This window comes from Larus michahellis, chromosome 26 (assembly GCF_964199755.1).
Source record: "Larus michahellis chromosome 26, bLarMic1.1, whole genome shotgun sequence".
In the NCBI taxonomy this organism is placed as follows: Eukaryota; Metazoa; Chordata; class Aves; order Charadriiformes; family Laridae; genus Larus; species Larus michahellis.
In genome coordinates, this window is record NC_133921.1 from 2,689,638 (window position 1) to 2,703,398 (window position 13,761).

The 13,761-nt window shown below is 63.4% G+C and overlaps 2 protein-coding genes across 2 annotated transcripts; one reads left to right on the forward strand and one right to left on the reverse strand.

The window, feature by feature from the left end:
* Positions 1 to 1,576: 1,576 nt before the first annotated feature.
* Positions 1,577 to 3,082, forward strand: LOC141734923 (gap junction delta-2 protein-like). The gene is given in 6 exon segments (XM_074567239.1): positions 1,577 to 1,636; positions 1,887 to 2,075; positions 2,077 to 2,415; positions 2,418 to 2,728; positions 2,730 to 2,775; positions 2,777 to 3,082. Coding segments are annotated over 6 exon segments (1,251 nt in total).
* A 1,446-nt stretch (positions 3,083 to 4,528) lies between these two features.
* On the reverse strand, positions 4,529 to 12,560 carry NOP53 (NOP53 ribosome biogenesis factor). The gene is made up of 13 exons (XM_074567292.1): positions 12,340 to 12,560; positions 11,480 to 11,544; positions 11,272 to 11,356; positions 10,979 to 11,199; positions 9,877 to 9,947; positions 9,692 to 9,787; positions 9,481 to 9,585; positions 9,221 to 9,379; positions 8,937 to 9,112; positions 5,259 to 5,325; positions 4,858 to 4,934; positions 4,690 to 4,746; positions 4,529 to 4,584 (listed from the first exon to the last, which is right to left on the reverse strand). Exons 1-13 carry the CDS (start codon positions 12,549 to 12,551, stop codon positions 4,578 to 4,580), a joined length of 1,398 nt encoding a protein of 465 aa, XP_074423393.1. The 5' UTR covers positions 12,552 to 12,560; the 3' UTR covers positions 4,529 to 4,577.
* Between the last annotated feature and the right edge of the window lie 1,201 nt (positions 12,561 to 13,761).

Below are 13,761 nucleotides of genomic sequence, written 5' to 3' on the forward strand. Positions count from 1 at the left end.
TGGCCTGGGGTGACCCACGCGTCCCAGTTCCACCCACCCGGCCCAGTGGCCAGGTGGGACCCACGTGGCCAGGTAGGACCCACATGTCTGGGGCCAAGTAGGACCAAGGTCTCCAGGTAGGACCCACATATCTGGGGCCAGGTGGGACCCACGTATCTGGGGCCATGTGGGACCCATGTGTCCAGGTAGGACCCACATATCTGGGTCCAGGTAGGACCAAGGTCTCCAGGTGGGACCCACGTGTCCGAGGCCAGGTGGGACCCACATATCTGGGTTCAGGTAGGACCAAGGTCTCCAGGTGGGACCCACGTGTCCGAGGCCAGGTGGGACCCACATATCTGGGTCCAGGTAGGACCAAGGTCTCCAGGTGGGACCCACGTGTCCGGGCCAGGTAGGACCCACATATCTGGGTCCAGGTAGGACCAAGGTCTCCAGGTGGGACCCACGTGTCCGGGGCCAGGTAGGACCCACATATCTGGGTTCAGGTAGGACCAAGGTCTCCAGGTGGGACCCACGTGTCCGGGGGCAGGTAGGACCCACATATCTGGGGCCAGGTAGGACCAAGGTCTCCAGGTAGGACCCACGTGTCCAGGGCCAGGTCAGCCCCACAGCTGCGGGTCCAACCCACATGACTGGGTCCAAGCCACATGTCCAGGTAGGACCCAGATCTCCTCGTCCAACCCACATGTCCAAGTAGGACCCATGTGTCCAAGTCCAACCCACATGTCCAGGTAAGACCAAGTTCTCCTGGTCCACCCCACGTGTCTGGGTCCAGGTAGGACCAAGTTCTCCTGGTCCAACCCACGTGTCTGGATCCAGGTAGGACCCACATCTCCAGGTAGGACCAAGTTCTCCAGGTCTAACCCACAGGTCCAAGTCCAACCCACGTATCCGGGTCCAGGTAGACCCAATTCTCCTGGTCCACCCCACATGTCTGGGTCCAGGTAGGACCCACATCTCCAGGTAGGACCCAGTTCTCCTGGTCCAACCCACGTGTCTGGGTCCAGGTAGGACCCACATGTCCAAGTCCAACCCACGTGTCTGGGTCCAGGTAGGACAAAGTTCTCCAGGTCCAACACATGCGTCCAGGTCCAGGTAGGACCCACATGTCCAAGTCCAACCCACATGTCTGGGTCCAGGTAGGACCAAGTTCTCCAGGTCCAACCCACATGTCTGGGTCCAGCTAGGACCCACATGTCCAAGTCCAACCCACGCGTCCAGGTCCAGGTAGGACCCATGTGTCCAACCTGTGCCCCTGGGTCCAGGTAGGACCCACATATCCAACCCACGCCCCCGGGTCCAAGTAGGACCAAGTTCTCCGGGTCCGACCCACGCATCCAGGTCCAGGTAGGACCCACATACCAACCCACGCCCCCGGGTCCAAATAGGACCAAGTTCTCCGGGTCCGACCCATGTCTCCAGGTCCAGGTAGGACCCACGTGTCCAACCCACGCCCCCGGGTTCAGGTAGGACCAAGTTCTCCAGGTCCAACCCATGCGTCCAGGTCCAGGTAGGACCCACGTGTCCAACACACACCCCCGGGGCCAAGTAGGACCAAGTCCTCCAGGTCCAACCCATGCCCCTGGGTCCAGGTAGGACCAAGTTCTCCGCGTCCGACCCACGTGTCCAGGTCCAGGTAGGACCCACGTGTCCAACCCATGCCCTGGGTTCAGGTAGGACCAAGTTCTCCAGGTCCAACCCATGCATCCAGGTCCAGGTAGGACCCACGTGTCCAACACACACCCCCGGGGCCAAGTAGGACAAAGTTCTCCGGGTCCGACCCACGTGTCCAGGTCCAGGTAGGACCCACGTGTCCAACCCACGCCCCCGGGTCCAGGTAGGACCAAGTCCTCCAGGTCCAACCCCATGCCCCTGGGTCCAGGTAGGACCCACGTGTCCAACCCACGCCCCTGGGTCCAGGTAGGACCAAGTCCTCCGGGTCCAACCCACGTCCTCGGGTCCAGGTGGTGGCGCCCCCCTCCCCCGCCATCTCTCCCTCCCCTCGAGCAGGATCCCTGCTGACGGTGGTGGTCATCTTCCGCATCCTCATCGTGGCCATCGTGGGGGAGACGGTGTAGCGAGGACGAGCAGACCATGTTCATGTGCAACACCCTGCAGCCGGGCTGCAACCAGGCCTGCTACGACAAGGCCTTCCCCATCTCCCACATCCGCTACTGGGTCTTCCAGATCATCCTGGTCTGCACCCCCAGCCTCTGCTTCATCACCTACTCCGTCCACCAGTCGGCCAAGCAGCGGGAACGCCGCTATTCCTTCCTCTACCCGCTCTTGGAAAACCGCGACGCCAAAAAACCCAAAGCCCTCAACGGGGCGCCGGCGCCCGGCCCCGAGGCGGGGGGTTGCAAGGAGGAACCCGACGCTTTGGAAACCAAAGAGCTGCCGGGACCCCCCCAACGCCCCCGCCCCGCGCTTCCAAAACCAAACGCCAAGAAGGCATTTCCCGCTTTTACGTCATCCAGGTGGTTTTCCGTAACGCTCTGGAGATCGGTTTTTTAGCCGGCCAGTATTTCCTTTACGGTTTCAACGTGCCAGCCATTTTCGAGTGCGACCGGTACCCCTGCGTCAAGGAGGTGGAGTGTTACGTCTCCCGCCCCACGGAAAAAACCGTCTTCCTGGTCTTCATGTTCGCCGTCAGCGGCGTCTGCGTCCTCCTCAACCTGGCCGAGCTCAACCACCTGGGCTGGCGCAAGGTCAAGCCGCCGTCCGCGGGGCGCAGGCGGGCGCAAATCCCTGGTGGAAATCCGAAAAAAGGACTTCCCCCCCCCCCCAGCCCCCGCCGCCCCCGCCGCCCCCCGCCCTGGGCCGCACGCAGTCCAGCGAGTCCCGCCTACGTCTGAACGGCCCTGTGTGGGCCCCCCCCCAACCCCCCCCAAGTCCCGTCCTCAAATGTCCCTTGTCGTCGTGTCCCCCCCCCCAACCCCAGAATCGCCACAAGGGCTCGCGGTGGCCGTCGACCGCGTCACGACATGGTGCAAGTCGCGGGGGGGGGGGGGAACAATCTGCCCCCCCCCCCGACAGCCTCTGGGCTGGGGAGGTGGGGTGTATTTATTTGGAGGGGGGGTAATTTATTTGCAGGGGGGGATTTATTTGCAGGGGGGTAATTTATTTGCGGGGGGGTAATTTATTTGCGGGGGGTATTTATTTGGAAGGGGGGTAATTTATTTGGAGGGGGGGTAATTTATTTGCGGGGGGGTAATTTATTTGCAGGGGGGATTTATTTGCGGGGGGTATTTATTTGGAGGGGGGTAATTTATTTGCAGGGGGGGATTTATTTGGAGGGGGAGTAATTTATTTGCGGGGGGGTAATTTATTTGCAGGGGGGGATTTATTTGGAGGGGGGGTAATTTATTTGGAGGGGGGGTAATTTATTTGCGGGGGGGTATTTATTTGGAGGGGTAATTTATTTGCAGGGGGGGTAATTTATTTGGAGGGGGTATTTATTTGGGGGGGGGGTAATTTATTTGGAGGAGGGGTAATTTATTTGGAGGGGGTACTTATTTGGAGGGGGGGTATTTAATTGGCAGGTGGTATTTATTTGGTGGGGGGGGTCCCTATTTGGAAGGGGGATATTTATTTGGCAGGGGGTATTTATTTGCGGGGGGGTATTTATTTGATGCAGAACGTGTTTATTGGGGGGGGGGTATTTATTTTATTTTGAAAGGGGTATTTATTTGGAATGGGGGGGTATTTATTTGGAAAGGGGTATTTATTTGGCGGGGGTAATTATTTGGAAAAGGGGGTGTTTATTTGGGGGGGGTATTTATTTGGAGGGGGGGTATTTATTTGGAAAAGGCATTCATTGGGGGGTAATTATTTGGAAGGGGGAGTTATTTATTTGGAAGGGTATTTATTTGGGGGGGTATTTATTTGGGGGGGGTATTTGGAAGGGGGAGAATTTATTTGGCAGGGGGGTATTTATTTGGGGGGGGGTAATTATTTGGCGGGGGGGGCGGTATTTATTCGCCGGGGTGCGTGTGTATGTGTATTTATTTGATACAGGCGGTATTTATTCGCTGTGCGGGGGGGTAATTATTTGTTGGGGGCGGGGGGGGAGTTATTTGCTGCGGGGGGGGGGGGGGGGTGTGTGTAATTATTTGCCAGCGGGGACGTGGGGGGCAGAGCCCCCCCCCCAAAAAAAATGTGAATAAAAGGGGTTGGAGGATCGAGTTTTACCTGGTGGGTTTGGGGGTGTCGCTGGATGATCCCCCCCCTCAAAACGGGAGCACAGCGGGGGGGGCCCCCCCCCATGTGTTGTGTGTGTGCGTGTCGTCCCCCCCCCGGGATTTACAGCCCTTAATCCGCTTCTCTAAGAGCTCTGAAGGGAAAGGGGCTGAGCCCGGCACCATCTGCCGCGGACCCCCCGGGGAGGGGAGGGGGGGGAACGATGATGTTGGGGGGGGGGGACGGACGGACGGACGGATGGACGATGACGTGGCGGGGGGGGGGACAACACACACGGAGCCGTCCATCGCCCCCCCAGTCCCCCCCCGGGCTGCGAAGGAGGCGGCGCTGGTGTAAAATGGTTTTTATTGGGACGCGTCGCCCGGCGGCATCCGCGGCTACAGCCTGAAATGGAGAGAGGACGATTGGGGGGGGGGGAGTTGGGGGGGGGCCCCCCCCCCCAGCCCCACGGCTGCCCCATAGCGGCCCCCACGGCCGCCCCGAACTCACGTCACTTCCCGGAAGGCCCTTTTCTCCACGTATTTCAAGCGGTATCTTCTCTTGAACCTGGTCAAAGGTGTTGGGAAAGGGGTCAAAAACCTGCCCCACAACCAGCCCCACATCTGTGGGGCAGATGGAGCCCCCCCACATCCCCCCCAAACCCCCCCCCCCACTCACTTCGCCCTCTCCCGGGGTTCGATGAGGCTGCGCTTCTGCAGGCTCTTGAAGCGATCGCGCAGGACGCTGCCCTCGGGCTAAAAACGGGGGGGACACACACACACACAAAGTGACCCCCAGCCATGATTTTGGGGGGGGGGGGCGTCCCACAACCCCCCCCCTTCCCCCCGCGGGGAGTCGCGGGGGGGGGCGACACAGCAGCACCCTCAGCACCCGGGTCCTCGCCTCCGCGGCGAAGCCCCGGGACCCCGAAAACCTTCACATTCCCAGCCCCACCGATGGGGGGGGGCTGCGAATCCTCGTAGCGCAAGGATGGGGCTCATCACGGGGCGCCGGCGACCCCCCCCCACACCCCCCCCCCCCCCCGATGCGTCCCCGGTGTCCCCGAGGGGGTGACGCACCTTCAGCGCCCGCAGGGACTCGGCCAACTCCTCGCTCAGCTGCACCTCGGGGCTGGGCTCCTCGTACCTGTGGGGCGCGGGGGGGGGGGGCCAATTAGGGGGCGGGGGGGGGGCAAAATTAGGGGATGGAGGGGCAAAATTAGGAGGCGGAAATCGGGGGGGGGCGGGGAGCAAAATTAGGGGGTGGAAATCAGGGGGTGGGGGGGGCAAAATTAGGGGGTTGGGGGTAAATTAGGGGATGGGGGGTCAAAATTAGGGGGCGGGAGGAATTAGGGGGGCAAAATTGGGGGGGGAAATTAGGGGGAAGGGGGGCAAAATTAGGGGACGGGGAAAATTAGGGGGCGGGGGGAAATTAGGGTAAGGGGGCAAAATTGGGGGGGGCAAAATTGGGGGACGGGAGGGGAAATTAGGGGCAGGGGGGGTGAAATTAGGGGGTGGGGGCAAAATTAGGGGGCGGGAGGGAAATTGGGGGCAGGGGGGGTGAAATTGGGGGGGGGCAAAATTAGGTGGTGGGAGGGAAATTGGGGGGGGGAAATTAGGGGGTGGGGAGCCAAAATTAGGGGGTTGGGGTAAATCAGGGAATGAGCGGGCAAAATTGGGGGGGGAAATTAGGGGGTGGAAGGGAAATTGGGAGGGGGCAAAATGGAGAGGGGAAATTAGGGGGCAAAATTAGGGGGCGGGGGGGCAAAATTGGGGGGGAGGCAAAATTGGGGGGGGAAATTAGGGGGTGGAAGGGAAATTGTAGGGGGCAAAATTGAGGGGGGAAATTAGGGGGCAAAATTAGGGGGTGGGGGGAAATTGCGGGGGCGGAAATTAGGGTGGGGGGCAAAATTAGGGGATGGGGGAGAGGGCAAAATGATGGGGGACAAAATTGGGGGGCCAGGGGTAATTGGGGGGGGGGGGGATTAGGGGGTGGGGCGGGAAATTAGGGGGTGGGGGAGGCCAAAATGAGGGGGGCCAAAATTACGGGTCGGGGGGAATTAGGGGATGGGGGGGAGAAATTAGGGGATGGGGGGTAGAAATCGGGGGATGGGGGGTAGAAATCGGCGGGGGGGTGAAATTAGGGGGGGAATTGGGGGGTGGCGGGGGGAATTAGGGGGCGGGGCGTAGAAATCAGGGGATGGGGTGTAGAAATCGGGGGGGGGCGAAATTAGGGGGGGAATTGGGGGTGGGGGGGAAATTAGGGGGTGGGGGGGAATTAGGGGGCGGGGGGACAAAATCAGGGGGTGGGGGACAAAATCAGGGGGGCCAAAATTACGGAGCGGGGGGGAATTAGGGGGCGGGGGGGGAGAAATTAGGGGACGGGGGGTAGAAATCGGGGGGGGGCGAAATTAGGGGGGGAATTAGGGGGCAGGGGGGAGAAATTAGGGGACGGGGGATAGAAATCAGGGGGTGGGGGGGCGAAATTAGGGGGGGAGATTAGGGGGTGGGGCGGGAAATTAGGGGGTGGGGGGGGCCAAAATGAGGGGGGCCAAAATTACAGGGCGGGGGGGAATTAGGAGGCGGGGGGGAGAAATTAGGGGATGGGGGTAGAAATCGGGGGGGGTTGTAGAAATTGGGGGGGGTGAAATTAGGGGGGGAATTAGAGGGTGGGGGGGGGAATTAGGGGGCGGGGGGACAAAATCAGGGGGTGGGGGTGGAAATTAGGGGGCGGGGGGGCCAAAATGAGGGGGGCCAAAATTACGGGGTGGGGGGGGAGAAATTAGGGGACGGGGGGTAGAAATCGGGGGGGGGGCGAAATTAGGGGAGGAATTAGGGGGCAGGGGAGAGAAATTAGGGGATGGGGGATAGAAATCAGGGGGTGGGGGGGCGAAATTAGAGGAGGAATTAGGGGGTGGGGGGGGAAATTAGGGGGCGGGGGGAGAAATTAGGGGGCGGGGGGAGATTAGGGGGTGGGGCGGGAAATTAGGGGGTGGGGGGGGGCCAAAATGAGGGGGGCCAAAATTATGGGGCTGGGGGGAATTAGGAGGCGGGGGGGAGAAATTAGGGGATGGGGGTAGAAATCAGGGGATGGGGGGTAGAAATCGGGGGGGAGTTGTAGAAATCGGGGGGGGGGGGGTGAAATTAGGGGGGGAATTGGGGGGTGGCGGGGGGAATTAGGGGGCGGGGGGTAGAAATCAGGGGGTGGGGGGTAGAAATCGGGGGGGCGAAATTAGGGGGGGAATTGGGGGTGGGGGGGAAATTAGGGGGTGGGGGGGGAATTAGGGGGCGGGGGGACAAAATCAGGGGGTGGGGGCCAAAATGAGGGGGGCCAAAATTACGGAGCGGGGGGGAATTAGGAGGCGGGGGGGAGAAATTAGGGGACGGGGGGTAGAAATCGGGGGTGGGGGGGCGAAATTAGGGGAGGAATTAGGGGGCATGGGGGAGAAATTAGGGGACGGGGGATAGAAATCAGGGGGTGGGGGGGCGAAATTAGGGGGGGGAGATTAGGGGGTGGGGCGGGAAATTAGGGGGTGGGGGGGGGCCAAAATGAGGGGGGCCAAAATTACAGGGCGGGGGGGAATTAGGAGGCGGGGGGGAGAAATTAGGGGATGGGGGTAGAAATCAGGGGATGGGGGGTAGAAATCGGGGGGGGTTGTAGAAATTGGGGGGGGTGAAATTAGGGGGGGAATTAGAGGGTGGGGGGGGGAATTAGGGGGCGGGGGGACAAAATCAGGGGGTGGGGGTGGAAATTAGGGGGCGGGGGGGCCAAAATGAGGGGGGCCAAAATTACGGGGTGGGGGGGGAGAAATTAGGGGACGGGGGGTAGAAATCGGGGGGGGGGGCGAAATTAGGGGAGGAATTAGGGGGCAGGGGAGAGAAATTAGGGGATGGGGGATAGAAATCAGGGGGTGGGGGGGCGAAATTAGAGGAGGAATTAGGGGGTGGGGGGGGAAATTAGGGGGCGGGGGGAGAAATTAGGGGGCGGGGGGAGATTAGGGGGTGGGGCGGGAAATTAGGGGGTGGGGGGGGGCCAAAATGAGGGGGGCCAAAATTATGGGGCTGGGGGGAATTAGGAGGCGGGGGGGAGAAATTAGGGGATGGGGGTAGAAATCAGGGGATGGGGGGTAGAAATCGGGGGGGAGTTGTAGAAATCGGGGGGGGGGGGGCGAAATTAGGGGGGGAATTGGGGGGTGGCGGGGGGAATTAGGGGGCGGGGGGTAGAAATCAGGGGGTGGGGGGTAGAAATCGGGGGGGGCGAAATTAGGGGGGGAATTGGGGGTGGGGGGGAAATTAGGGGGTGGGGGGGGAATTAGGGGGCGGGGGGACAAAATCAGGGGGTGGGGGACAAAATGAGGGGGGCCAAAATTACGGAGCGGGGGGGAATTAGGAGGCGGGGGGGGAGAAATTAGGGGACGGGGGGTAGAAATCAGGGGGTGGGGGGGCGAAATTAGGGGAGGAATTAGGGGGCAGGGGGGAGAAATTAGGGGATGGGGGGGTAGAAATCAGGGGGTGGGGGGGCGAAATTAGGGGAGGAATTAGGGGGCAGGGGGGAGAAATTAGGGGATGGGGGGGTAGAAATCAGGGGGTGGGGGGGCGAAATTAGGGGGGGAATTAGGGGGCAGGGGGGAGAAATTAGGGGATGGGGGTAGAAATCAGGGGGTGGGGGGGCGAAATTAGGGGGGGAATTGGGGGGGGGGACGGACACATTAGGGGCCGGGGGGGGACACTAGGGGCCGGGGGGGGGTCCAGGCTCACCTGAGGCGCCCCAGGCGTCGGGGCAGCGCGTCCCTGGCGCGGCGTTTGGCCTTTCGCGCCCCCCGGCGCCGCAGCAGCTCGGCCTCCCAGCGCTCCAGCTGCCGCCGCAGCCCCCGCAGCCGGAAAAGCTCCTGCCGCCGGCACCGCGCCGCCTTCTCCTGCCGCTGCCGCAAGGCCTGGCGCCGCAAACAACCCGCGTCTCCTCAGCACCCCGCCGGGAGGGGTGTCACTTGTGTGTGTGTGTGTGTCCCCCCACCCCGAGTTGTCCCCGAGCCCCCCCTCACCGACGCTCGCGCTTCCTTCTCCCGCCGGCGCTGCTGCTCCGTCTTCTTCTCCCCCCGCGGTGCCGCCGCTTGCGGGGCCGTTTCCTCCCCTTCCGCCGCTTCCTCTTCCTCCCCCGATTCCTCCAGCAGCCCCTCGCACTGCTCCTGGAAAACCGTCTCCTGGGGGGCGACGAGAAAAGCGGGAGGGGGTGTTATTTTAGGGACCCCCCCCACACACACACTCCCCAACCCACCCCCCCCCCAGGGTGTGGGGGTCTCACCGGCGTGGGGAGCTGGGCGCCGGCGGGGATCCGCAGCTGCCTCTCCACCTTGTCCTCCGCCTTCTTCTTCCTCACCTCCACCTCGTGAGCCCGCAGCAGCAGCGCCTGACCCCCAAAAAAGAGGTCAGCCCCCCCCCCCCAAAAAGGGGGCAGCCCCCCCCTCCCCTCCAAAAAAAAAAAAAAAGGGGGGGGGGGGGTGTCAGCCCCAAACCTGGTGGTCCTCGAAGGTGGGGTTGTAGGAGCCGCCGGCGGCGATGACCTCCACGGCGGGGACCTGCGAGGGCTTGGTCTGCAGCCTGGCGGGGCGCTGGGGGGGGGGAAAAGGGGGGTGAGGGGTGTCCCCCCCCACCCCAAGGTGCCCCCCCACCCCCAGGGTGTCCCCCCCACCCCGCTCACCTTCACCCTCTGCTTCTTGGTCTGCTGCAGGAACCAGCCGTCCTGCCCCGCCAGCGCCCGCTCCAGGGGGTCTGTGGGGACACCGGCACTTGGGGGGGGGGGCAAGGGGACACAGGCCACCCTGACCCCCCCCCAAAAACCAAGGGAGACACCCCCCCTCACCCCCCCCCCTCTTATTTTGTCAATAAACTGGGGGGAAATCCCCGTCTCGGATGGGTTTTTGCGCCCCGCCAACGGGTGAAATGGCACCAAAGGGGGGTGAAATGGCCCCCAAATGGGGCAAAACGGCCCCAAATGTCCCCAAAAGGGGGTGAAACGGCCCCGAAAGGGACAAAATGATCCCCAAAGGGGATGAAACGGCCCCAAAAAGGGGGCGAAATGGCCCCAAAGGGGATGAAACGGCCCCAAAAAGGGGGCGAACTGGCCCCAAAAGGGAGGGGAACGGCCACAAAATGGGTTAAAAGTGTCCCCAAAAGGGGGCGAAATGTCACCAAAAGGGAGTGAAACGTCCCCAAATGCCCCCAAAAGGGGATGAAATGTCCCCAAAAAGGGGTGAATCGTCCCCAAAAGGGGGTGAAATGCCCCCAAATGTTCCCAAAAGGGAGCAAAATGGCCCCAAAATGGTTTGAGAATGTCCCCAAATGGGGGCGAAACTTCCCCAAAAGGAGGTGAAACGTCCCCAAATGGGGGCGAAATGTCCCCAAATGTCCCTAAAAGGGAGCGAAATGCCCCAAAAGGCGGCGAATCATTCCCAAACGTCCCCAAAAGGGAGCAAAATGTCCCCAAAATGGGGCGAATCGTCCCCCAATGGCCCCAAAAGGGGATGAAATGGCCCCAAAATGGGGGAAATGCCCCCCCAAAAGGGGATTCAATGTCCCCAAATGTCCCCAAAAAGGGGTGAAACGTCCCCAAATGTCCCCAAAAAGAGGTAAATATCCCCGCAAGGGGTCGAAGTGTCCCCAAAAAGGGGCGAAATGGCCCCAAAAGGGGGTAAATACCCCCCCCCGAAAGGCCCCAAATGCCCCGCCCCAAAGGGGGGAAATGTCCCCAAACGTCCCCAAAAGGGGGCGAATCGTCCCCAAACCCCCCCCCGGCTCCTTACCGTCGTCCCCCCAGATGTCGTAGAAGCCCCGCTGGGGGTCGGAGCGCCCTTTTTCCTCCCTCTTCCCGGGGGGGGCGCCCCCCCCCGCCTCCCGCCGCCGCCGCAGCCGCTCCCGCAGCCGCCGCTCCCCCCCCGGCAGCTCCCCCGCCGCCGCCTTCCGCGCCCAGAACTCCCGCCGCCGCTTCTCCTTCCGCCCGTTGGGCACCTGATAGGCCAAAATACTGCGGGGGGGTCGGGGGCATATCCCCCCCCCCCCCCTTATTTTTAAACGCCCCCCCCCCCAAATCACTCACTTTTTGGGGGGCGGCACTTTGGAATCGGGCTGGAGGACGAGGTCGACGTGGAGCGGCTTCTCCCTGCCCTCGTTCAGGCGCCGATCTTAGGGGGGGGTCGGGGGGGGGAAAAGACAGTAAAAAAAATGGGGGGGGGGGAGGGGGACACGTGGGGCACCCCAGGGGGTGTGGGGTGCACCCCCCCCCCCCCCCCAAAAACCGCACTCACCCTTCTCGGCGTTGCCCGTGTCCACGAAGAAAAGCCCCTCGTCCGGCTGCTCCGCGATCAGGCCCCTGCCCGGGACCCCCCCGCCGCCGTCACATCGGGCCCCCCCCCCCAAAAAAAACCTTGGGTCCGCCCCCCCCAAGGCTTCTAATGCCCCCCCAGACCCTCAGCCCCCCCCCCAAACCCTCGCACATCCCCCCCCAAAGCCTCAGGGCTCCCCCCAGGGCTTCCAATACCCCCCCCAAACCCTCAGCCCCCCCCCTGCCCTGAGCCCTCAGGGCCCCCCCAAATCCTCAGCCCCCCCCCCAAAAGGCTTACAGTGCCCCCCCCAAACCCTCACGGCCCCCCCAGGGGTTCTAACGCCCCCCCAGACCCTCAGGCCCCCCTCCCCTTAAGGCTTCTACCCCCCCCCCCCCCCCGAAGCTTCTACCCCCCCCCAACCCTAAAGGCCCCCACCCCAGGCTTCTAGTGCCCCCCCAAACCCTCAAGGACCCCCCCAAGGCTTCTAACGCCCCCCCCCCCAAACCTTAGCCCCCTCCCCAAACCCTAAGGGCCCCCCCCCCAACCCTAAAGGCTCCCTCCCGAAACCTCAGGGCCCCCCCAAAGCTTCTATCGCCCCCCCCCCGGCCCCAAACCCCTCAGAGCCCCCCCCAACCTTCAGCCCCCCCCCCCCGAGGCTTCTAACACCCCCCCAAACCTCCTCAAGACCCCCCCGCCCCCCCGAGGCCCCTCTGAGCCCCCCCCTCCAGGGGCCCCCGAGGCCTCTCGCTCCCCCCGGGGCCCTCAAACCCGCCCGGGGCCTCTGGGGACCCCCCCCAAAAGACCCCCCCGGGTCTCCCCAAGGCCTTTGGGCCCCCCCTCACCCCGCCGCCCGCTGCTGCAGCCCCACGTCCTCCAGGAAGTCGCCGATCTGGCGGCCCAGCCGCGCCTCGGGGCCGGCCCAGCGCTTCCAGCCCTTCTTGCGGTTGCGGGGCCCGCGGGAGGCGCGGCGGCGGCTGCGGGGGGCGCCGGGGTCCCGGGATCCCGGGCCCAGGCCCAGGAACGGCGCGGAGGGGGCGGCCGCGGGCGCCGCCATCTTGGCGAAAAGGAAGGGCCGGCGGCGGCGAGGCCGGAAGCGCCTCGACGCCGCTTCCGGCCGCCATGGTGGGGAGGGCGCGCAAGGGCGGCGCCATCTCGGGGAGGCCGCGTAAGGGCGCCGCCATCTTGGGAAGGGCGCCGCCATCTTGGGGAGGAAGGGCGCCGCCATCTTGGTGAGGTCCAGCTGCGGGGTGCGCACCCCCTTTGCACCCCCCTTTTATCCCCCCCTTCCCCCCCCCCCCCCCCCGGCCCCACAACTCGCCGCCTCCTCCATCCTCATCCTCCATTCATTGCCCTGGGGGGGCCCGATCCCGACTTGGGGGGGTATATTTTTGGAGGGGTCGGTGTGTGTATATTTGGGGGGGGCGGGGGGGGTGTTGTCTATTTTCACTCAGCCGAGCCCTTGGGCCGCCGCTTGGAGGCGGGGAGGGGGGGGCAGGTTGGGGGGCAGCCCCCCCCTCCTCATTTACACCACCCCCAGCCCCACAAGTCACGGCCTCCTCCATCCTCTCATCCATTTATTGCCTCAAGGGGACATATTTTTTGGGGGGGTGGGGTATATTTTGGGGGGGGTGTTGTCTATTTTCACTCGGCCGAGCCCTTGGGCCTCCTCTGGGAGGGGGGCACGAGGCGGGAGGGGGCAGGTTGGGGGGCAGCCCCCCTTCCCTCTTTTACACCACCCCCAGCCCCACAAGTCACGGCCTCCTCCATCCTCTCGTCCGTTTATTGCCCCAAGGGGACATATTCTGGGGGGGCGGGTGGATATTTTGGGGGGGGGGTGTCTATTTTCACTCAGCCGAGCCCTTGGGCTGTCGCTTGGAGGCGGGGAGGGGGGGGCAGGTTGGGGGGCAGCCCCCCCTCCTCATTTACGCCACCCCCAGCCCCACAAGTCACGGCCTCCTCCATCCTCTCGTCTGTTTATTGCCCTATTGCCCCAAGGGGGTATATTTTGGGGGGTGTGTGTGTATATTTTGGGGGGGGGGGTGTCAGCTTTCACTCGGCCGAGCCCTTGGGCCGCCGCTTGGAGGGGGGGGCACGAGGCGGGAGGGGGCAGGTTGGGGGGCAGCCCCCCTTCCCTCATTTACACCACCCCCAGCCCCACAAGTCACGGCCTCCTCCATCCTCTCGTCCGTTTATTGCCCCAAGGGGACATATTCTGGGGGGGCGGGTGGATATTTTGGGGGGGTGTTGTCTATTTTCACTCAGCC